The sequence below is a fragment of the Crocodylus siamensis genome, chromosome 3, assembly GCF_052110815.1.
Source record: "Crocodylus siamensis isolate JL-2025a chromosome 3, ASM5211081v1, whole genome shotgun sequence".
NCBI lineage: Eukaryota > Metazoa > Chordata > Crocodylia > Crocodylidae > Crocodylus > Crocodylus siamensis.
This window is the reverse complement of record NC_143397.1, coordinates 223,363,026-223,388,497: the sequence shown is the minus strand read 5'-3', so window position 1 is coordinate 223,388,497 and position 25,472 is coordinate 223,363,026. Positions and strand designations below refer to the sequence as shown.

Below are 25,472 nucleotides of genomic sequence, written 5' to 3'. Positions count from 1 at the left end.
ATTTACTGCACTGCAACACATGTATAGATGGTGATTGGAGCTGGCTGGGGCACAAGGGTGCTACAATGTAGGAGCTCCCTGCCAGCCAGCCAGCCAGCCCCACATAGTTGCACCCTTATGCCCCAACCAGCCCCTCTTCAGCACATTGAGCCAGGGCACAGCAGCTTCAAGCTAGCAGGCTGATCCCTGAAACCATCTGCCAGCCAGGGCTGTACCACCCTGGCTTAATGTGCTGCAGTCCTGGATTCATGTGTAAACACTGTACCTGGGAACAATAAATTTCAAAGTGAACTGTGCTGGAGTTTATTCAGGCACATTAATTGTATGTGTAGATGTGCCCTGTGTGACCTCTATTTTTACTTGAGATTTTGTTCTTAACAAGAAATCAGTAGTTCTGCAACAGGAACAAATGAGTGTGCTCATTAACTTGGTAGTAAGAAGGAATGGCTAAAAATGGGAAGGTAAAGGTAACATTTTAAAGGAGGATTTTTAAAGATGACTGAAAAAAAACACAGAGCTGAGGAGGTCAATGAACCTTGAAGATGGCTTGTGACGTCTAAGTATTACTCCTGTCATTAGCAAAACCAGCCCAGAGGAGAGAGGAACTATTCCTTCAAACATGTTTCCTTATTATCTTATAATTTTGAAAGATATGATTTAGTCAAACACAAATTGTTGAGCTTGATACAGGGATAACTAGGTAAAATTGAATGGTTTGTTCTAGATAGGAGGTCAGATTAGATGATTTAATAGATCCTGCTGGCCTTCAACTCTGTGAACTTATGATTGATATGGACTAGAAACCCTCAAAGAGCAAGGCTCACTGGTTTTGAACCCTGATGGTTGGAAAGCTGATTAAATTTTTAAAATGCTAAGAGAACAAAAGACTTATGCCATTACTCATCCTGAGAACAATTTATGGCTCATTTTTGTTTTAGAGATGTGACAATACCCAGGATATGGTCTTCCATTCTTTCAAGGAAATGGGAGTTTTGGCACAGTGTTCACTGTGGGTGCATCTACACATACAATTAATGTGACATGATAAACTCTGCAGTAGTTTGTGCCAGAGTACACCGCTCCCAGATGCAGTGTCTGTACGTGTGCCTGGGACAGCAGCATTTTGAGCTGAGGCAGAAGAGCCCCAGGCTGGGTCAGCCCCAGGCTCCAAGTAGTGGCGTTGGGCAGCAGAGGGGCTGGCTGGGCCACAAGTTTTAAAAAAGGTAATTTTACACATTTTAAAAGAAATGCCCTAACAGATTCACTGGAAGCAAATGAACTCCTGGATGTCTGAACTGTGCAGTGAAGTCAGCTTTTACCCATCTGTTGAATCAAAGGATAGATTCTAAGTTCAGGTCTATAGGCTGTAGGTATTTTACACTGCAGCCAAACTGGTAGAATGCCTTGGCCCAGATAGTTTCATTTGTACAGTTTGTTACCAACAGAAATATAAGAAACCCTTTTCACAGACATTTAAAAGTAAACACGTGCTCATTTGTTAAATGATCATGTTTTTAAAGATATGTTTATAACCAGCAAAGAAAAATAAAAATAAATTTGTGCTTCTTTTTTATTTCTTTGTGACTGAGCAGCTCACTTTATTTTGCTTACTTTGTAATTTATCCAAATAAATATAATTGTGCTTACTTTAAAATTAGATACATCAGGAAAAAGAAACAAACATGAAAAAGCAGAACTTGGAAATGTCATCTTTCCTATCATTTAAGGCATGGGGTGGTAGATCTTCAACAAATGCATTTTTTGCCCTCAAATTTAATTAGAAACAAGAAAAATGAGCCTAAATGGTTTTTAAAACATCCAAAGGAAACTGCATCCCCTCAGTTAACTGGGTTTCATTTCCTTGGGGCCCATGGTATTCTAACTTTATTGGTATTGTCGTCACCTAAAAAGTATTGACAAGGAGAAAAACAATGTATACAAGGCCTGAAATTCTAAGGTAAAGGAAAGTAGGAAAAAAACTGTATGAAGAATCTTTTTTGTTTTGTGTTTTCTGTTGTTGTTTGATAAAGCAGAAGAAACAATAACCTATTTTTTCTCTTTTCCTGGTCACCTTTAATACTTCTAGTTTCAGATTAAAAGAGACTTCAGTTTCTTCAAGAAAGCATGTCATCTCTCCATGGGACAAGTCAATCCCTTAAGGGCCATAACTGAACTTTGTACAGGACAGCTGTAATTATTTAATGCAACTATCCTTATCTTCTAACTTTTGCCTGTATCTGCACTTCAAAAATATATGTTGATTTCTAGCTTTGTACTTAAAGGGAATAATATTCTGCATCTGTACATGATGGCCTTATGCATTCCTAGTATTCCTTTTCTCAGCCTTGTTTTCTCTTTAAGAAAATAATAAACATTATTTAGGTTTTAAAAATAACAACTAGCAACAGTTGATTAATGTAAATTTGTCTAGCAAAAACACCAGTGTTGCAAGGGTAATAACATGAGAGAGAAAAGTATGAATAATAGACATTCTCTGCTCTGAAAGGCAGAGGTGCTGTCTGGACTGAAAAAATGCATCTGGAATGCTTGAAAGTTTGCATACTGGGAAGAATTCATAATGTTCAGACTCCAGACATGGCGTAAGGCAGACATCTTCTTCCGTAAGGTAAAACAACTGGTCACAATATATGTGTGTTCAAAGAAGAAGTTACTGCTTTCCATCTCCACTGTGAATTCAGGTCATTTTTCTAAATGAAGACATTGGCATCATGATCTCATTTTTGTTTAAGAATGCAAGCAAGTAAAATTGAGAAGCATATACATCTCAAATGTGCACAAGGACACACTTTTAGTTTATGACTGAGCAAAAATACCTTGTGCAAATAACAACACATCTTGGAAAGAGGTGAACAAGAGGTCTTGTAAATATAGGTGTACTGATACATCGGTCCATATTGTATTGGTACCAATAAAAGCAAGATTAAAATTATCAGCAATCAGCTTGTTTTTGGCTCATGTCACCAATAAATGCCACATGCATATGTGCAGCTGCAACATGCACGGAGCCAAAAATGCAGCCCGGCAGCTTGGAGAGTAGTGTTCAGCTGGTAAGTCTGTTGGGGGGAAGGGGCATGGTGCAGATTGAGGTCCCCATGGTGAGGGAGGAAGTGGGGCTGGGGCAGGGCAGAGCTGGTGGCTCGTCTGGGGGGCCGCTCCCACCACTGCACACATCCCCAAGGGAAACATAGGGAGGTGTGCCCCTCCAGATGTGTGTGTGGGGTGAGAATGGGCTGCCGCGCCCCCCACCCCTTTACCACTATGCTTCCTCCCAGGGGCTGGTGCCAATCTCTTCCCAGTGGCTGAACTCCAGCCAACCAGGATGGGGTGGCAGCACTGCGAGGGGGTTTACAGGGGGGAGGGGGCTACGGTAGTGGCTCTAGCTCCCCCGTAGCTCCCCTCCCAGCACTGCCACCTAACCCACCCCGAGCACAGCTGCCAGGAAGAACCTGGTGCAGCCTCCAAGTATGAGTGCACAGTGGCACTCTGCCCTCACCCCACAAACAGATCCAGGAGGCACACGTCCCCCATGCTACTTCCGCAAGTGTGCACAGTGGCGGGAGCCATTCCTTGCACACCCCAGATGAGCCACCAGCTCTGTCCCATGCCCTGCACCTCCTCCAGCCTCACTCCCTCCCTCACCGCGGGGGCCTCAATCTGCTGCCCCCAAACCCCTTCCCTCCCCCTTTGCCCCTTCCCCCCAATTGACTTACCAGCTGGACACTGTTCTCCAAGCTGCTGGGCTGCATATCAGCAATCGGATCAATATTAGCTGATGTTACTGGTCAATAATTGGCCATTGGTATCAGCCAAAAAATCTTTAATCAGTGCACCCCTACTTGCAAAGAAACATTCTGTTCTTTTAAGAGACTGGCAGAACCTAGCATCCCCCCACCCTTTCCCTTTTTCTCACAAATGCCTCCATTTCTGTAACTCCTATACACAAGACAAGAAAGCTGTATGATGTGCCATTTAAATGAGCTGTACACTGTCCCTTCCATACTATCACCAGCTAAAGAATCCAAAGCAGATAAAATGAGCAGTCATTTCCATGGATATTGGAAAATTGCTAACCTAATTATATTCTAAAGCTGTTCTTGCTTTACCAGAACAAAATTAGGCTTCCCTTTATACCTTTTAGAAAGAGAGAGAGAGAAATTATTTCCATTTTTTGGATAAATCATATACAGTATAACCTCATAAATCCAGTGCACTTTGGACTGAGCACTTGCCAGAAATTTGAAAATGATGGATTTTTTTAAACCAACATGGCAGCTGGTAGCGGATTTGGGGGGGGAGGGGGGAAAGAGGCATGTGCAAGCTTCCCCCTCTGCATATGGGGAGTTGCCGGGTGGGGAGCAGCAGCTGGTCCCAGAGCAGTGGGGGGGGGGGGGGGGGGGGGGGGGGGGGGGGGGGGGAAGAGCCAGATATTTGGTAATTCCATATTTTTCATATGCAGATTTATGAGGTTATACTGTACTCAATGTTGCAATTTGCTACATAACACAATAAAAAGGTAAAAACTTGTATGGATCATGTGCGATGATAACAACTTTGTATTAAGCAGATAAATACTACTACCAATACTAGATAAAATATAAGTAAAACTGTATCAGTGGGCACATCTAAAAGAGATGATACTGTGCAGTAGCTTCTGAAAAACCCCCTGCAGGGATGGTGCTGCGCAGTAATGCCAGGTACTAGGGCTGTGCAAAATTTCAGCAGCCATTTCATTTCAGAGGTATTTTGGCCCATTTTGGTGCCTGAAACACCAAATCTGAAATGAAATGGAAGGCTCCAAAATGAAATGAAATCATCCAAAATGTTTCAGAGGTGGGCTTGCGGGGAAACAGAAACTCAGAAGAGGAAGGGAGAAGAGAGGGGAGCAAGGACTGCTCTGATATTGACATCTGTAGCTGGCTAGTGTCTGTGATCTGTCCCTGAGGTCCTTTCCAATCCCAGTGCTCTGGGGGAGGGACGGAGAAACAGCATATAAGGTTCTGTATGAAGTCTTTCTGTCCCTTTTGTGAGCTGTCTGTCTGGAAGCAACAGCGTATGAAAGCTACTGTGGCTGGGTGCAGTGACTGGCCTTCTAGTCAGTCTCTTGCTAGTATCTCTTTTTGGAAAGGATTGGACATACATCTTTCCAATATATTACAAACAGAAGATATAGTACAAAGATAGAAGAAGATATAATAAAGACATAGAAGATATAGTAAGCAGATAGAACAGGGGCAATTATTTCAGGCAGAGGGCCACTTACTGAGTTTTGGCAGGCTGTTGAGGGTCGCATGGGTAGCCCCACCCCTTGACACATGCCCTGCCCCCTCGTCACCATCTTGGAACCAAAAGTCCTGCCCCTAACCTCTGACCTTTACCACTGGAAGTTCCTCCCCTTGCTCCTGGAAATACTCTTTTGGGGAAAAGTGTTTGCCATCTTCAGGGGAAAACAACAACAAATTAATTACTAAAAATCAAATGCCTATAATAATATATTTTAATTTAATTTTGAAAAAATTGTCCTGATTTGTAGGCGCTTCTGGTATATATGCAGAAGTGATTGCATATGGGGGTTTGTGGGAATGTGTGGATGTGGAGTCAGGCTGGGTTGTACCAGCAGGGAGAGAGAAGGGAACTGACCTGGCTCCATAAAGCCCCTGTCAGCCAGGGACCCTGCGCTCTTCCCACCCTGCCGGCACTGGGTCCTGCTGGCACTGGCCCTGGGACACAAGCACAGACCCCACACTGCCGCTACCTCCCACTCACTTCCAGTGCCCCCATCCCAGCCCTGCAGTACAGGCAGAGAGCAACATGCAACCCCAACCCCACGCTCACCTGCGGGTTACAAACTGGTGCTCAGTGTGGGGGAAAAGCACCCCACCCCCACGGCCAGCACTTCCTGCTGCAGCCACTTGCAGCCCACACACAGCTGTCCTGACTCTCCTCTGCATCACTGCCATCCTGCGGGACAGCGGTGGCAACAGAGAACAAGATGTGGACACTCAGTGGAACTCTACACATACCTGATGCTCGAGAGGCTGGTGGAGCAATAGAAGGCCATCCATGAGATGGCCGTGCACAGGGACATTGGGATCAGCAGTCCCCTTAACAAAACAGAGTGGAATATCATCCCCCAGATCTTGGTGGTCCTCAAGGCCACTGAGAGCCTCAGTGTTGGTGACACCCTCTATAGCCAGGTGATACCCAGTGAGGGGGCTTCAGAGCCAAATGGAGAAGTTCCAGGGAATCGATGTCACAGAGGTGCATGCACTGGTGCAGCAGCTGACATACAGCATCAAGATGTGGCTGGGTCTGTTGCAGTCCAGTACGGTTCACATGCTGGCAGCCATGCACAAACTGAGGATGAAGAGGAGCATGTGTGCTAGCAAAACCCTGGATCACTGGACAGAGGTGCTGATGAACAGAGTCAGGGATACAGAGGCAGGGGGATGTGGAAAAGGGGGATCCACTGTCCCGTGCCAGCACTCTGTCCACCAGCCAGTTTCCTCCTCCACAGCCACTGCCAACATGGGCCAAGGGCATGGCTTCCATGTTGGGGTCCAGAGGCACCAGATCCCAGCATCCAGCAGGTAGCACCAAGGCCTCGGTGGCTACCTACCTTGCTGAGAACATGGAACCAATGTTCTGTGACCCCTTAGCCTAGTGGGCAAGCCACAGCCAGATGTGGCAGGATCTGGCCATGGTTGCCCAGGAACAACTGTCCTGGCCACCGGCCAGTGTTTTGAGTGAGAGGGTGTTCAGCATTGCTGGGGATGTTGTGACACCCCACCTGGTTTGGTGGAGCAGCTAGTGTTCCTCAAGGTGAACTTCCCGCTGCTGGGATTCCCCAAGCTCCATGTGCAGACAGAGTGAATGCCACACCCTCCTCACTCCATCCACACCCATTTCCTTTTTTTTTTTTTTTTTAAACTGTTTAATTCTCCAATCTCAGAGCTGGAGGTGGCACTCACTGTATCACCAGCCAGCAGGGGAAGAACATCTCCCTGCTGAGCTCCCATGCCAGAATGAACTTGGAGTTACAGACCAGGGCTACAGGGAAGGAGGTAGCCCCAGGTCCTGGGCATGACCTAAAACCATGATCATGCCAGGGTCAGGAGGCCTGGTGGGACTGATGGTGGCACAGCAGCCCCCCAAAAATGCCAGGGCCGGAACCTCTGGTGAAACGTGGGTAGGAGACACCTTATAACCTCCAGCTGCCACACACATGCACAGTCCTGGCTAGGGAAAGCCCAGACCAGTAAGATCTTTGAGAGGCCTGAGACTTGCTGGTTGCAGTGGAGTTGAGGCTCCAGGTGAGCTCAGCTGCCTGGGATGCCATCTGTGAGGCATGGGCCACAGTGTTAGGGAAGGTATGGAGCTGCAGAACAGACGTCAAACCACTTTTCACAGATGAGCCTATGAACTCCGCTTCATCAACCTCCTGGATACAAAAACTCATGGACTCAATATAGACAATATAGACATTATAACCTGTCTGACATCTAACTCCCCAAGTACCTCTCCACTTTTACCTGCTACATCCCCCTTCCCTCCCACTCCCCACCCTCAGCCTGTCCCTCACCCCCTGACACTTCAATTTACATTTTCAGTGGCTGGATTTCTTGCCTGCATTGTATGCCAGCCTCTGGCTTTTTCACTATTCATTCCATCCAGAAAGAGTGCACACAAACCAACTAGATGGTCCCTCAGCCTGACAAAGTTTTTTAAACCTGAAAGCTTGCTAAAATATATTTCTCCAACTCTTTAGTTGGCCTAATAAAATATATCAGAGGTACCCTTAACTGGTCTGTGCTGGGGCCGGGACCCAAAGTGGGGTCAAATAGCCAGGGGCCCACCGTGAGGAATACCCAGAACAAGAGGCTCGATATGCCAACTGGCCTGAAGGTGGGGACAGGGCCTAACAGACAGCCAAAGGTCCCAGAGAGGGTACCACAGCTAAAGCATGTGAAGGATGCAATGTGCGATGCATGGGGCGCAGTGTTAGGGGAGGTATGGAGATGTGGAATGGATGTCACCTCAAGACACATAAATGGGCAGCCTCCTGCCTGAGAAACTTCTGAATCAGTTTTCCATCAAGGTATGGCAAACAAAAGAGGAGCAGGCAGTTGGCACAGAAACAGGTGGGCGGGCAGAAAACTAACCAGCACCAGGAAGGCTCCCTGTTACAGGTTACCATCCCTGCTGGTTTCATCCCGCTGCACCTTAACACACACGCGTGCACACACGTCACAAGTTTTGCTTTGAACAGTTTGAGGGGCAGTTTCACAGAAACCCCTGCACCCATCTCCTTGAAACTTGGCAGGCTTCATGGCCTCAGAAGGAACAACCATCTCTGTTCTTTTCATCTGAATCAGGCAAGAAATGACTAAGTTATAGGCATTTCAGTGATTTCCCATTGTAGCTTATGGCTGAATCACCGAAACAGCACTGCAACTCCGAAACAGATTTGGTCAAATCAAAACAGAACAGTGATCCGAAGCACTGAAATGAATTACTGTCCTCCAAAACGTCCAAATTTGAAACCAAAACAAAACATAGCCATTAAACACAGCGGGTTACTGTGCAATCATTACTACTACACAGTAACAACTGCACATTCCATGACTCATGTAGACGTAACGACTGTTGATCAAATTATGGCGCCAATACTGAACACACAAATAGAACATATCTGTGCTGTAATCTACTGCTATGGTTTTTGTCCTATCTTGTTTATAAAAAAGAGAAACTTGTGACTGTGTCCTGCAGGATGCCCCTGAATGGGAGTCATTATTTCTCAGTCATACTGCTGAAGGAAGAGGATGGATGTGCCTCCTTCACAGAAACCCTATTTGCAGTTTGTCTCGATTCTGAAATATCTCTCTGCTTCCTTAAGCTTTTGAGTCCTTTCCTATTCAAAATAGCAGTTCAGCACCCGCTTCCTCCATTAATGTCAGTGGGATTTAAGTGTGTATTTAAAGTTAAGCCTACCTTTAGGGACTTTTTAATGGGAGATCAATTTCCTAGGCTCTTATATTGGCCCCCATTACTGCAAGATCTGAGCACCTCGGACTCTATTGTAATTATCCTCACAATAGCCCAAGAAGCAAGGCCATATTTATGAAGGGGATTTGAGACATCATAGGGAGGTCAAATAATTTGCCTACGGTCACAGAGAAAGTGTCGCAAAGAAGCTCAAACCTTAACCTCTAGACCAGCCCTCCCCCACCTTAGGAGGGCTATCAGCTGTTGCACTAAATTGAAGGGAAATGAGCCCTTGCCTCCAACAGGCAAATTCAAATCAGAGGGAAAAGAGGTCTTTGAGAGATAATCCTAAAACAGAGGGGGAGGGGAAAGAGAAAAGAGCCCATCATCCAAATATTTGGAGACCCGAATATAATCATCATCCAAACAGTGAATCAGCTTCTGTTTCATTGCTATCCCAATTATTGGCTAAGAACCCCTCTCACTGTGAGTAGTTTAGCAGGCAGACCCACAGGAAAAACAGCAAGGATCATTCACCATAGGGCTGAATGGGAAGCAATGCTTCCAGCCAGACTTCAAAAGGCTGATCTTCCCACCAGCAGGGAAAACGGTTGGTCTCCAAGCTGGAAAGATGTTCATGGTATTTCCTTCAGGCTCCTTCTGACCATTTCTGCCTCCATGGCCTTGAGGAATAGGGAAGAATTAGTTTCAAAAGTCTTCTTTTGTTGAAAAGCTATAACAAAGGAAGTCATACAGGCTGCTTGTACATGTTAAAAAAATAAATGAGCAAAAAAAAAAAAAGATGCGCTTTATTGACAGAAGCACAGCATTACTTCGACCCAGCTCTGCAATATCTGTAAAGATCAGGCGCTTCAGCGGGGATTTTTGGCACTTTTAGCAAAAGCTGATTCAATCAGCTACTACATAAAAGCGCCAGAAAAAGCCCCGCTAAAGCACATAATCTATACAGACATCAGGCAAGCCAGGCCAACTAAGGTGCTGCCTCTTCTGGGCATGTGCAGGACTTGGTGCAGTAACGCACTGAGTTTAAAGTAAAGCGTCATTTTTAGCTTTTTAAATGGCTGCAAGCAGCCACAATGTTCATCTGTGAATAGCAGCACTCTGAGGTATATCCTTAATATCTAACTGTGCTAGTCAACACTACGATGAACATGTTCTGCCCAGTTGCTGCACACCAAAAAGCAGTTGCATTGCTTGTATTTACATACAGTACACACAGAATAAGGGCCAGTGCCACTCTTGAACATGACAAGGACACCCAGCATTCTTTTAACAGCAGCTACCCGACATTCAAAGCACTCCATACACATGGAACAGATTAGAGTGCAGAGTGTTTGCAGCAGCATCTCTAGCATAGTTTGACATGGTACAGACATCTCATGATTGCTTACCACATTTCTAGCATTATGCTGTCAGTGCCGAGGCCAACCTGAATGCAGATACTGAGACATCAGCTCGCTGTGAAACTTTACTTTATTCACATGATCAGTAGACTATGGCTTTTATAAAAAGTTCAAAGTAGAGATGAATTCAAACCAAATCCCCAGGGCTTAAACCCTAGAGCTTAAGTAGAATTTGTTCTCAGATTTGCAGTTTGTAGCTTGAACTCATCTTTAATTCAGAGAACCCAAATGGTGCAATGAAACAGGACAATGCCAACACAGATGCATGAAAAGCCCTGCTTTTAGGCATCCCATCACTATATCCCATCTGGAACCATAAGTACCATTCCATGATACCCACAGTAAAGGAATTCCTCTTTCCACTCTCTGCATCATTATTTCAATGTACTATTGTACATGTTATTTCTAGGTCACACTTCATATTAAATATACCTTTATAAATAGCTTATAAAGGATTCATAAGTATTTAATAAATATTGTAAGCAGGTTATAGGCATGAAGAGAACATGGCCTAAATCATCATAATTGTATTATTAAAAAAATTCATGATAACTGAGTAACCATTTTTGCTTCTATTAATCACTTATTAACCCTTATAATATATTCTTATTCTAAAACATGTCCATTATGCATTAACTGATCATTCCTAAAAACACAGTAGGGGACTCACAGGAGAAATGGCTGGAAAATATCCCAGCCCTGAAGTGTTTACTAATGGGACTGCAGACATTAAATTGGCAAATTAGGGTGAGAATAAAATCTGCCTGCTTTGGTCTATCAGACTCTGTATAATGCTTTCTGGTATAGATTACTGCAGATGGAGCTTGAGGTTCCCCAGCACTGAAACATTCCCAAGCACCTGGAGAGAGCAGTTGCAGGCTCCAAGAAGAGCCTGTAAATGCCTTTGGCAAAATGAATACTAAATGAGTCTATTGGAATAAAACATTAGGGGAAATCACACAGCTTCACTCCCAGTTCTTCCTAAGACAAAGAGTTGCATGTTAAAAACAAAGGGAGGCAAAAGCCCCATATGCTTGTCAGCCGTCAATCACACTACCTTGAGTCTGAGCTTAACAGAAATTAAGGATGGCTATTTGCATAGGTATTCTGTTTTGCAACCCTGCTTTCTAATAGGAGGAATGCCTTCAGAGCAGGATCAATGTAAATTTAGAAGTGAAGTTTTCATACGCATCACTGAGCCCTATTAATTCATTTTGATGGAGATCTTAGTGGATACAGCAATACTCCAAGCACTGTCAAAGGCTCAGGGCCTTGGACAGAACTCTGTAAACATATGGGTGAATGAACATGCTCGTCAATGCATCTTAAATGTACTTTAAAATATAGAAACTTATTTTTTAAATACGGAATTCTTTTGCATTGGCCACATTGCGAAAGCTTTCCTTAACTTGTCGTGGAACAAAAACATCTGAGAAACACAGAAAAAAAAGCACAATTTGGGGTAATATTGTAAATATAGCATTCAAAAAAGCAAAGGCAGCAAATAAACAAATATGGATTCATTCCACTGAATTTCTAAAACATAGTATTCCACTACATCATATATGTTTCTATGATCTCTAATATTATTAGAATGCTATCAACAATTTTGATAACTCTTCCAACTAAAAAGAAGCTATCAATTAGTCATATTTAACAACTTGAAAACTTAGATATTGACAGCAGTGTAGACTTATAAAAAAAAAATGAAGAAGCTTAACTGCAAAAATCAAGAAATAAACAGAAAAGGCACTAATGCAGAAATCCTTATGAACCAATTACAAGAGTCCTCTGTAATGCTTTAGTTAAAGGTTAATGAATCCAGGCATATGCAGATACCCTGATTCAGTAAAGTACTTAAGCTCCACTGACTTAGTACATGCTTAACTTGAAAAATGTGAGTAGTTGCATTCTTTCAGCAAAGCATATCAGCACATAGATAAGTGCTCTTCCTAGCAAGTGTCCATGAATATATAAATCAGGCTGCACTGACCTTTATGGCTTTTTTTACAGCTTGTCTACATAGGAAATTTTCACTAGTTATACTACTATAGTTACATTGGTATAGCTCCCTGTGTCAACACTTATTATGGAAAAGTATCTTTTTAGCTGACTTTAGACTGTTGTCAGTAAGATATAAGATATCGGAGGGGGTGGGGGTGGAATCACTCTTTTACCAGAATAGAGGGTCCATACCCACAAAGTGTTCTATTGGCATAACAATAGTAGTTTAAATTTGTACATTATTTTATATCAATATACATTTCCCATGGAGATAACATCTAAACTATACTAATCTTACAACAGAGTGAAAGATTCAAATAAGAAAAAGTTTGGGATATTCAATACTGGTGAGGTTTCACTTAGTTCGGAAGAAAGAAAGACATGGATAAATTGGAAAGAGTCCTGCAGACAGCAACAAAAATCAAAAGAAATCTAGAAAACAGGACTGAACAGGAAAAAAAATGGAAGAACTGGGATTATTTAGTTTGGAAAAGCAAACACTACGTATTTGATAACAGTCATCAAACGTATAAAAGATGGCTACAAAGAGCATGTTGATAGATCAGGGTCAGGCAAAATACGGCCTACGGGCTGGGTCCAGCCCACCAGGCACTTTCATCCAACCTGCTGCATCCATGAAGGAATTGTGCCCCTCCCGGGCCTTCTGCCCACAAGGGTGGGAGCGAGGCGCCCATGCATACATGCACCCCTCAACATACTCTATTGTGCCTTGTTCCCACCCCTGTGGGCAGAAGGGCTCAATCCCACCAGCATGCAGCTTCTGGGCAGGGCAGCTGCTGCCCCTGCTGGAGCCACCCCCATGGAAACCTGCTTGGCTTCCCAGACATCCAGCTTGCTCCAGGCAGCAGATAGGAAAGCAGCAGGGGTGGTGGCCAGGGTGGGGCAGCAGAGCTGCAGCTGGACAGAAGAATGGAGAACAGTGCAGAGCCTATGCCGAGGGGAGTGGTGAGAGCACAGAGCTTGGCTGGGCAGGGTATGGGTGTGAGGGAGGGTGGAGGGTATGGGGACCCCACACACTCCTCCACATGGCGCACAGCCCCCACTGCTAGCAGCAAGAGCAGGCAGTGGGCACTCAGGGTGTTAGTGCCTGGCGCAGACACTGGCATCCAGTGGGGTGTGGCTCTGGCCAGTGCTGCATGCGGAGGCGAGGAGCACTGCCTGCCCAGCCTGACCCTATTGCGGGGGCTTCGAGCTGCGCACCCGCAGCTCCCACACGTACTTAGGGAAGTCCCATGCTGGAACCAGCTGCATTCCCCTCCCCCTGCCATGCAGGTCCCTGGGCTCTGCCAGGAGTGGAGGGAGCCCTGCCTCCTGCTTCCCTGTGGAGTCTAGAATGGGGCTTCACTTGGTGCAAGTGTGGGAGCTGCAGGCACACCACATGGAGCCCCTGTGATAGAGGTGGGCTGGGCAGGCTGCTTTCCTCACCGCCATGCCACAGCACTGGCTGGAACCACGTCCTGCTCAGCACCAGCACCTGCACTGGGCCCAAGGCCCCAACTCCTCCCCCCCACCCCCAGTCTGCTGCTGCTACCAGCAGCAGGGGCTGCGTGCCATGTGGGGAAGTGTGTGGGGGGTCTACATCCCACCCCCACAAACCTCACATCTTTCTCCCACAACCCCCACCGACATATACACACCCCTTGACATGCCATTCCACATAGCCACACCCACTCACAACCCCCCACACATGTACCCCACCCCACCACCATACATACCCCACAATATACAAAAGTAAGACCATTTTTAGTTATGCAATCACCTCTATATACACTACTCAAACACAAATCATGACAATTTTTTTTTTGTAATAAAATTAAAATGTGTTATAGTAGGTGTTTGACTTTTAGTGTATGATTTGTTTTTTTTCTGGTTCTAAGATGGCAAACCCTGCCCCTCACCCCCTCCCAAAAGGAGCACTGTGGGGGTCCACTCCTCCTTCACAATGAACAGTTGTTTCACAGCACCCTTGCTTTGATGACTATTCCCCTCAGCCTGATCCTGAGGAGAGAGCAATCTTAACAGAAGGAGTAAAAGCCTTTAGCTGTAATCACTTAGTCCCAGGTCTTTAAAAGTTCCACCACACATCTCCATAATACAGCAGGACTCTACATAGTCTTTGATCAGTTGTGAAACATCTTGTGACAGTTTTGTATAGGAACAGCAACCAAGGACTCCCCCTCCCCAGTGAGTACCCTAATCTCTAGACTGTAGAATCATGCTTCATCTTGCTTTCTCTCTCTTTGGCTCAATACATCTTGAAGCCTCTTCTGCCCATTGGCACAGCTTCTACATGAGAGCTTGAGAGTACATTCCACGTACTTTAACATATAGCCTGGTGTTTGGGGCACTCTTTGGGAAGATGAAAAATGCGAATTTGAACCCCATCAGGCTGAGAAAAGAATTGAACAACTGCATGGCGCATCGCTCTTGGTGAACAGTCATCATGGACTATTCAACTACCCGGATATCTCATGGGAAGAGCACTCGGCCAAATCCAAACAGTCACAAAGCTTCCTCACATGCATGGACAAGCTCTACCTGACTCAAGAAGTCCATGAACTGACAACAGGTAAAGTGCTACTGGACCTGGTACTGGTGAAAGGGGATGATCTAGTCAGTGACCTAAGAATCGAAGGAAAGCTGGGAGACAGTGACCATGAGCTGATCACTTCTACTATCCATTGCAAAGCTGGCAAGTCAGCCAGCAATGCAGAAGTCCTCCACTTTAGGAAAGATGACTTTGATAAACTCAGGAGGCTTGTTGTCGAGGCTCTAAGGGGCCATGACTGGACAGGGAGAGGAATCCAAGATGAGCGGTTGCTCCTTAAGGGAGCAATCCTGAAAGCACAAGGGATGTCTACCCCACCTTGGAGGAAAGGTAGCAAAAAGGCACATCAACCCCCTTGGCTTAGCAGGGAACTCACGGACCTCCTACATCTAAAAAGAGAGGCTTATAAAGGACGGAAGATAGGAAGAACCACTAAGGAGGAGTATTCTGCACTGGTCCGTACCCGTAGAGAGTGAACCAGGAAAGCCAAGGCAGCAACTAAACTCCAACTGGCTACACGTATCAAAGACAATAAAAAGCCCTTTTTCAGATGTGGGGAGTCAAAAGAAAAGCAAGGGTAACAATGGGCCCCTGCTAAACCAAATAGGACAGCTGACAACCGACACCCAGGAAAAAGTCAACCTCCTTAATTGGTACTTTGTGTTGTTTTTTAACCAGCCCAATGGGACTGCCCTACCTAACATGGTGTGGGATGGCCAAGGGAGGGTGAATTTATACCCAACATCTGTGTAGACCTTGTAAAGGAACATCTTGAGAGGCTGGACATCTCTGAGTCAGCTAGTCCTGACAGACTGCATCCCAGAGTACTTAAGAAGCTGGCAGGCATCATAGCCCAGCCACTGGCAAGGATATTGGAGAACTCATGGTGCTCAGGTGAAGTACCCGAAGACTGGAAGAAGGCCAGTGTGGTGCTTATCTTCAGGAAAGGGAGGAAAGTAGATCTGGGGAACTACAGGCCAGTCAGCTTGACCTCAAATCCCTGGAAAGATTTTGGAAAAAGTTATCAAAGAGACCTTTTCTTGACAAGCTGGCTGATGGCAACATACTGAGGGATAGCCAGCACAGGTTCATTGCGAGTAGGTCCTGCCTGACCAATCTAATTTCCTTCTACAACCAGGCAACATATCACCTGGACAAGGAAGAAGAGATTGACATCATATAGCTGGACTTTAAAAAAGACTTTGATCTGGTCTCATGATCGCCTCATGCAAAAATTGGCCAACTGCAGCCTCCACTACATCACAGTCCAATTGCTGGGGAACTGGCTCTGAGTCCAGACCCAGAGAGTGGTGGTCAATGGAAGCAAATCATCATGGCACTCCATGAGCAGTGGTGTCCCTCAAGGCTCCATCCTTGGACCTGCACTCTTTAACATCTTTACTAATGATGTGGACACTGACGTCAGAAGAGAACTGACCAACTTTGCCAATGACACCAAACTTTGGGGTAGAGCATCCATACTCAAGGATAGGCTAGTGATCCAGGATGATCCTGATAGGCTTAGAAAGTGGGCAGATAAAAACCTGATGACATTCAATATGGAAAAATGCAAGGTACTCCACCTCGGGTAAAAAAAACCACGCATCACTCTTATAGACTTGGCAGCACTACACACACTAGCACCATGGCCGAAAGAGATTTGGGGGTCATGACTGACCGGAAGATGAACATGAGCCACCAATGCGATATTGCAGCTGGTAAAGCAAACAAAACTGGCTTGCATCTATAGATGCTTCTCAAGTAAATCACAGGATGTCATCCTCCCGCTGGACTCAGCCTTGGTGAGGCTGCAGCTGGAGTACTGCATCCAATTCTGGGCTCCACAATTCAAGAAGGATGTGGAGAAGCTTAAGAGAGTCCAGAGGAGAGCAACATATATGATCAGAGGGCAAGAGAACAGGCCTTTTGAAGAGAGGCATGGGACTCTTCAGGCTGGAAAAGCACAGGCTCAGGGGTGACCTGGTGGCACCCTATAAGTATATAAGGCATATGCATCAGAATCTGAGGGAACACCTGTTCACCAGAGCGCCCCAAGGGATAAAAAGGTCCAACAGTCACAAACTCCTCCAAGACCATTTTAGGCTGGACACAAGGAAAAACTTCTTTACTGTCTGAGCCCCCCCAAGGCTGGAATAGACTCCCTCCAGAGGTGGGTAAGCATCAAGTCTGGACTTTTTTAAAAAATGTCTAGATGCTTATCTTGCTGGGATCCTTTGACCCTAGCTGACTTCCTGCCCCTGGGGCAGGAGGCTGGACTCAATCTTCCGAGGTCCCTTCAAGCCTAATGTCTATGAAATCTATGAACCCAGCTCTCCTACTTCCTAAACAAGCACTGTGACCAGAACATCACAGAAAAGGGGGGCAGTGTCATCATTATTACCTTCCCCTCTCCCACCTTTTTTTAAAAACAAAGTGGCCCCAACTCCATCTGTAGGGGGCCCAATCCTGTAAGCATGTGGTAAGTGTCTTCTAAGCAAACCTACCAGTTCAGGGTCCTTAGGAAAATTTAGGCAGAAAAACAATCCATTTCCAAATCCCAATTGGGCTTCTACAAAAGCCAGATCCTGAGGTGGCTCAAGTCCTTTACTGGCTCTAGTACTTACCTATGTCAAGGACTCTCTGTTTAGCTGTGTGCTGCCGTGAATGCCAGTATTTCCAGTACTTCAGCTGTTCGTCTCTGTTTTTATCTTCACTGAATACGACCATGACCACACTCTACAGAAAAGGGAAAGTAGAGAATACAATACTGGCTATACCTCAAGTTTAATTAATTCTAAGATATCCATGTACTAGAAAAACCATGCACCTCTATAGAGCACAGTAGCACCTGCCCTGGAAGAGAACAATGTTCACTGTTTTGTTGTCTAGCTCTACAAGTGAGATGCAAGCGATACCTTTCTATGCCAATTCTCTTTCCGGTCTGAATAAAATGTCATCAAGTACTTTAAATTTAATGAAATCTGTGCTTGTTAGAGAAAAAATGGTGGCCTCTATAGCCAAAGGATCCCCAATTATGATTCTGACTAAGATATTTAATGAGGCTATGTCATTAGAATGCCTTGTGCCTGTAGAAGACTACATAAGCCTAGGAAGGGAGATCTATCATATAGTGAGCGCTCATCTAGGTAAAACAAATACAAAGCAGCAGCCAGTTTCATATTGCAGTCAATGGAGTGAGGATGGGAGACAGTACAAGACCTCCCTACAGAGAAATTAGAGTTCCAGATGGAAATATCATTGTGAACATCCTTACTTCTTGCAATGAAGTTTAAAAATAAGTAAATAAGTAGCACAGCTGAAAATATACACTGACAAAAATGTAGTATTTTAGTGTTAGAACCATCAACAACTTGCACAGCGAAAATCCTGTAACACACAAATGTTTGACATAATTTAAAAACAATGTTTTCATGTGATGAATGGTGATACACACACACACAATTTACTTGAATCTAAGGTAACCCTGAACTTCAGATGCTCTCCCAATAATTAGATGCTAGACATGGAAAATTCATAAATTTATTTAAATTTTCCATGTGTCAAATCTAATTATTGAAGGGTCATCTTTAATTCATCCCTCCTGCTATTGCAGGGGACCAGGCAGTGCAGAGGTAGGTGGTTGTGAGAAGGCCTGCCCCCCACCCTGCTGCAGCCTCTGCTTCCCTTTTCCTGCCTCTCCCTGCCCCCCAACTCTACAGCAGGCTCTGCTCCATACTGGCAGACTTCATGCATGCTGCAGCCTAGGACACTAAGCAAACATGGCCCCACTGGCCGCATAACAGCCATGCAAGATATACAGTACTGCTGCAGGGCTGCACAGGGGCTACATTCAGTGTCCCAGGCTGCAGTATGGACAGAGCCTGCCAGAATAGAGCAAAGACAACGGGGGAAGGAGGCAGGCAGACAGACAGAGGGGTGGAGGCTGAGTGGATGGGGTGATGGGGAAAAGAAGCAGCAGGGGGAGATGGCGAGGTGCAGAAACAGCAGGGGATGAGATAAACAGCAGCTGTGATCATGTTCCTGGTCCCAACACCAAGTAGGGGCTGAAGCCCAAGCCATAGCAGCTGCTTCTTCTCCCCCCAATCCTTGTACTTGATTCTGTAATGAAGGGCTTCCTCCCCCCACATGTTAAATTAAGAAAAAACACGCGTCTTAGAACCAAGTAAATATGGTATATAGTTTTAAAAAACCCTTAGTCCTAAACATCCTTCTTATGACCAGGAATCTTATATTATAAATATAAGAAGGTTTATCACAGTCACTGCATTAATATGCAAAGATTCTCCTCAAATTATACATCAGATAAAAATCTAAGCCGTTCCCTTGAGGCCTGATCCAGTGGCTAGTGACGTTAATGTAGAACCTCCATCAACTTTGGTTTTGGAGTTTGTTATACGATTTATATTTACATTTTCTTCCTTCTTCCATGGTTACAGTGTTGGCTACAAACTGGCAAAGGAAGGGCATGTCACAAACACTAGCAGCTCCAGCAAAAGATTGGAGAGCCTGAATAAATGGATCCATTTAATTCTGCTTTAGCTCCTCACTCTCTCCACTCTACATAGGATAGAAGTCTTGTTTAAAATAAGGATTATGACACCATGGTCATAAAGTTCTCAATTTGTAGTACTTTGTTAAGTTGTATGGGGAGATCTTTGCTATTTCAAAGGCTTGCAGTACTTTAAGCTTTAGGAGAGAGTGCAGTTCCCTAGGCAGCAACTTTGTGGCTCAGTTTCCACTCCAAACTTATAAGGATAAAACCAGTTTATTTGAAAACATTGCCAGCTGGTCTATTCACCAGAATTAAGCTGTCAGTAATTAGCTGGCAGCAGTTCTATTTTCAGAAGTTGAGAAGGTGGAAATTGCCCTAAATGTTATGTTTTTCTTAACCAAATATAAAATAACAGATTGTGGTTATGTAACATATTTGTTCTGAATTTGATGCTACAATTAGCGGCCCAGTCCTACAAACCAGAAAATGCCTTCAGCTCCACAAGAACTTTTGTGAGCTACAAACTCAATCAGGTGTATATCTGAATTTCACTAAACTTCAGTAGCACTTAAGTGCCTGCTGAAATGTATTATTGAATAGTGTTGGACTTAGGCATGCATTTAAAATGAAGCATGAGTTTGAGTGTTTTACTGAACTATTAGTAGTTCCACTGAAGTCAGCAGGAACAGTCATGTGGTAAAAGTGTTTTGCTGAAATACAGCCTAAGAAAGGTCTATATTGCAACTAGTTGGCTTGTGAGACAACATTTAGAAAAACCAAAACACAAGTCCAAGTCACAGATAACTTTTCCCATGCTTATGCTAACCATTTGAGCAAAATGTTTCTGCACTTCACACACATAAAATAACACATCCCACCCTAAATGTGTCTAAAGAAATCTATTTTCTCTACAGAAAGTCAGCCATACCCTGACTTTGCTGATGGGATGTCTGAAACACTTGTTGTCACCCGTCTCACTCAGAGTAATGGCGTAGAACTGTCCTTTGTTTAAATAGGTCATGGGTCCCTCTCCCTGCTTTTGACGCAATGATTTGGTAGCTTCTAGAGTATACTGAAAAGTGCTGCTGCAAAGAGAGAGAGAGGGAGGGAAGGAGAGAGACAGTCACAAACAAAATAAAAATGACATTTTCCTTTTTGCTTAAGTACATATTTCATACAAGTACAGAAAGTGTGGGTAAACAACTGATATAGAACAAATGGCAATGGTCTGAAGAAATGGTAAACAATGAATTTTTAAAAAATAATCAACTCACCTCAATTAATTTTTCTTCCTTTAAATCTATGGCATTGATCTTACATTACAATAAGTCTAATTAGATTGTAAGCCTCTTGGAATGGGGACTGTGGGCCAGATGCAAATTGCCTCTGTAGGTGTTTTGACTTCAATGTTATCCTGCCTAACTTTTGAGTTGGATGCCTTCCCAAAAAACCCAGATAGCCACCTACAGTTTTAATACAGCCAACGGGAAAACAGAGATACCTACGAGTAATTCAGGTTTAGGCTTTTAGGCACTGTATACAAAGAATGGGGAGTGTTAAGCATCCTCAAAGGTCAATTCAGAAGTAGCCAATAGCAACTACTAAGTCATGGGGCATTAGATTAAGCAGAAAAAAGCTTCTCCCTGCAGGCTAGTGGCCGGAGTACTCCGCTGGGAAGGGCTAGTGCTAGACAGTGGACCATGCTCCAAGCACTGTTAATGCTTTTTACATTATACAGTTATTGTAGAAAAACTAGAAGTAAGCCTGCAAGCAGAGGCTAGAACTCAGGATTCTCCTCTCCCAGAAGTGTCCTAAGCCCTGGCCAACAGTCAGCTCTCTATCCTTTTGACCCTATGGCTAGGGACAGACATTCAAAAAGCCTGAATCATTTCAATCTTTGCAAGTTAGTCTAACCTGGCTAGGCTGAACTGATTTGTAACTGTGCCGATATCCCCTCTGGACTGAAGAAATTCAGACACATGCCTGCAATGGCTCAGGCTAGAAGCCAGGGGGCACTAGAGCAGCCCTCCCTTCCCTTCTGCAGTCCTGAGCTGAGGAGGGCATGGCCAGGCCCCGGCAGGATGCTCTGATTAGGGAGGGGTCCATCTCTCCCCCTCCCCCAGCAATGGAGACAGCAAGGAGTTACACAGTCTTTACTTACACAGCAGGGAGTTACACAGGAAGTAACTTGTTTATAAGCCCATCAAGAAAGCAAATGCCTCTCATTAGTTTAAGCTCTTCTTTTAGCTCCAAAAAACTGTAAGCAGATACTGTCCTGTCCACCTTACACAGACACCTCTCAGCATTAGTAGCATACAAAAATGCTAGCTACAGTCCTTGTTGGGGGAGAGGGAAGAGGGGGGAATCCCTGCTTGAGTGAGGAGTAATGCAGGGGGGAGACAGGAGGAAGCCAGGCAGACGCTGCTGTGTCTGCAGTCTCTGCCAGAGCTCCAGCCAGGGAGCAGAGGGGAGGGCTAGCTCTGCTGTGAAACAGAGAGCCCCAGCCCAGGGCTGCAAAGCACCTGGATGCTGGGGTACTTTGGTTTAAGTTAAACCAGGAAGGGGTCTGGGACAGACGTTGCGTAAACTGGTTTGACCCAAATCAGTTAAGTCTGATACTACATTCAACCAGGTTTATCTCAAAACAGTTTCAGCCATTTTCAAATTGGTTTATGTTCACTGAACGTCTATTTTGTTACAGGTTTAAACCAGTCTTTGATCACTTAAACTGGTTTGTGTGTAATGTCTGTCCCTAGCCAATGACTCATGCATTTTTCAATAGCCCAGCTTCAACAGGAGTGGTGGAGTCCAGTCACTTAGCCTATTCTATCTCCTGGTGTTAACCCATTTACATGGGAAGTGGGAAATGTAGATTTGAGCCCCCACCAGGTGACGAAAGCCTAGAACCTAGGTCTCCTACTTCTTGGATACAGGACTTAACACTAGGTTGACAGGGAGGAGGACAAGGATGATACTACCATCAGTTTTAAGCTGAATTTAGTGGTGTTGATATGAACTTGTTGCATTTTTATCGCTTACCAGCATGGTCCTTTCTACGGTCTTAAGCAAAGCTTGGTTGCCTTCCAGGGCTAATTTGAACTGCACTAGAGCCTAGGAAGGAGTTATCATCACCAAAATATGTGCTCTGGGTTGTTTCTGCAGACGCACAGAAGCAGACCCAGAGGAGGTGCATTGTCATGACTGAACCCCCTCCCTTTAGACTATACTGTGGGAGCAGCAGCCAGGAATATTTTAAGTCCCGGAATCAGATAAGAATCCTTGCCCCCATCCTTCTCCACCATGCTCAGTGGAGCAGCAGCGGTGGTTCCCAGGTTCCCACTCCTTGCCTGGTACTCCTGGGTGCTTCCTATCAGTCCAGGAGCAGATGCAGGGATCGGGAACCCACCTGCCACTACCTCTGTCCCCAGCCAAACCCAGCTCCACACACAGCCACTTCCCACAGTCCTGGCTAGAGTAGGGCAGAAGCAACTAGGACAGTGGCAGGTAGGTCTCCCCTTCCTGCACCCAAAGGCATTGGTAGGGAGGGCAAGGGTGAGAATGGAAGGGGACGGGGAGGTGCCACAAACAGAGGGGAGGGGACAGGATGTTGTGAGAGTGAGGGAGAGGAATTTTTACCCAATTCAGGAACTTTAAAAAAATTCCTGTCTGTTGTTCAAGTAGCATGGTGGGAGGTGCTACTCCGGCAGTGCAGGTTCCTGGTCCTGGACCCCTTATGGACAAATGCACTTAAGTGCAATCGCTTACCAACTCTGTAGTCCCAAACTGAAGAACATTCTGGATTTACTAACATAATGAGATTTTAGGGTGCTGGCACCAAGTCAATTTGAATCACTCTGCAGGTATCTATTCCCATCAAAGTCCCACTTAAACGTCTACTGAGACAACTTTAATCTGGTTCCCCACTCTTAGCTTTTCTTAATAAGCCACGAGAAAATATGGGCTGATATACATGAAAGTGGTGATTTTTTTTTTCTGTAACAGCAGAAACTTGGTTACCTTTGTGGACATTTGAACCTACAGTTGCCACAGAAAGCCCATATAAGAATAAAACAGAAGATGCTACAAATAGGTACACAGGCAGAACAGAATACCTACAGCACAGCATATGCAGAAGCCAATGGGAAAGGGGAGAGTGGGCCTAATTATTTAACAGTACATTTGAATCCAGTTTTACAGCCATCTTTAGGAAGTAACCAGACACTATACATTACCTAAGTTTAACAGAGTTACATAGCTGATTAATAGTAATAATGGCTAAATAAACCCCTAGCTAACACATATTAGTGATGTTATCAAATCAAAATTGGAATTTCAGAAGGAGCTATTCCAAAAAAGTGGTTGTGCTTTGATAAGTGGCGTTCACTATGAAAAGTGTGAGTTCAGAGAAGGACAGGATTCTCAGTCACCCCAGAAAAATATCCATCAAAATCCACCAACGCTGTTACAGAGATCTAGTAAAATCATTCCAACAGCACTAACATCTCTCTGAAAGTAAACAGTGATATTAACTTGCTGAATAAATACTCCTTTCAAAATACATCCATAGCCACCACACACCACTTAATACAAAAAGACACTTGCAGATGACACTGCACGCTAAGGAAAATAGTATACTTACAAAAGCTTTCATTCAGCATACCATTAAAACACTACTGAATTGGAGTCAAAAGCAAAGCATATGCTAATCCGAAAGGTTAGAATTTCAAGGACACTCAGTCTCTGACAAACATGACAAGAGGTTAGGTAACACAGAAAAGGACATACAGCAAAACTTTTTTTTTGTAACTTTTACCAACCACATTAAGGGAAAAAAAATCAAAATGTTAGTACAACAAAACATTTTTCAAAACCTGTTTAAATAGGTGAAAAATTCTTTATTTCATCCTTCTTTCTTCCTCCAACACAAGAACTTCCAAAATTTGTGTAATGTCAACTTAATTTAGAAATAAATTTAAACTGTAAAATTAAGGCTTAAATTTCAAGGTGTTCTGATTACGCTTGCCTTAAAAAAATATTAGTTTAAATGTCTAACAAACAAGAGACTTATTTTTTTTTATAAATCTTGCTTCATTCATATCTAATATATATTATCTTTCTATTATAAGGATACTTCACATTTATATTAAGAGCCCTTTAGTTTACACTGCTTTGGTGTTACTGTGAAGTGTCATAGCTGACCTGACAAACAGTTCATTTGCAACAAATTGGTATCCTGTTTTGACTGTTTCCTATTTTGAATGTTTTGGATGACATAAAATTTAAAAGAAAAAAAAATTACCAAATAAACTGCACCTGCCCAGCTGTGCAATACCTGGACTAAAACATAAGGGGAATGTCTTCCTGATACCATCTGGCAATCAGTTCATGTCCTGAAGCATGAGGACTGCTATCATTAAGCATTTTTACCCAAGTAAATGCAATTGCAATTATTAGTCAAACTTTTCTAATCCTGTTTTGAATTTCACCATGGCTCTGATCTAAAGCCCTTTGAATTCAATGAATACCTTGTCACTGACTTCGATGGGCCTTGCATCAGACCCTAAAATTGCTTTAATTTTTATTAGCTTTTTAAATCTGAGGCATTCATTTCTGCACACAGCGTTATGGAACATGGCAGAAGTCTGTGCAATTCACAGTAGAGTGGTGTGTCCTTTCTAAACAGGATATCACCAGAAGCCATCCTTCTTGGGTCTTATGATAAAGGTTTTCACCTCCAGAGAATGCAAATACTCTTCAGTTCATAAATAGCTAACGCAAGATAAGTAAATCTTTTCCGCAGATCTGCTTCAAAAATACTCTCCGTCTTAATGACTCAATCTCAATCCCAGGGAAATGAATGGGTGTTCTGAATTTGCCTTCAAGAGGAGGACTGGGCCCATAAAAAAAAAAAAAAAAAAAAAAGGCAGACCATGGAAATAAAGCAGGAGGAGCCTGATCC

At 44.2% G+C, this 25,472-nt stretch overlaps 1 protein-coding gene across 4 annotated transcripts in view; it reads right to left on the bottom strand.

Annotated features, from left to right (window-relative positions):
• Positions 1 to 25,472, bottom strand: part of GRHL2 (grainyhead like transcription factor 2) — a 120,978-nt gene that overhangs the window by 60,971 nt on the left and 34,535 nt on the right. For all 4 annotated transcript variants that reach the window (XM_090040448.1, XM_090040449.1, XM_090040447.1 and 1 more), the window contains exons 6-7: positions 20,442 to 20,598; positions 17,625 to 17,736 (exon numbers count right to left, since the gene is read on the bottom strand). In XM_090040448.1, the coding sequence (XP_089896574.1) occupies positions 17,625 to 17,736; positions 20,442 to 20,598 (269 nt within the window). The remainder of the gene's footprint in view (positions 1 to 17,624; positions 17,737 to 20,441; positions 20,599 to 25,472) is intronic.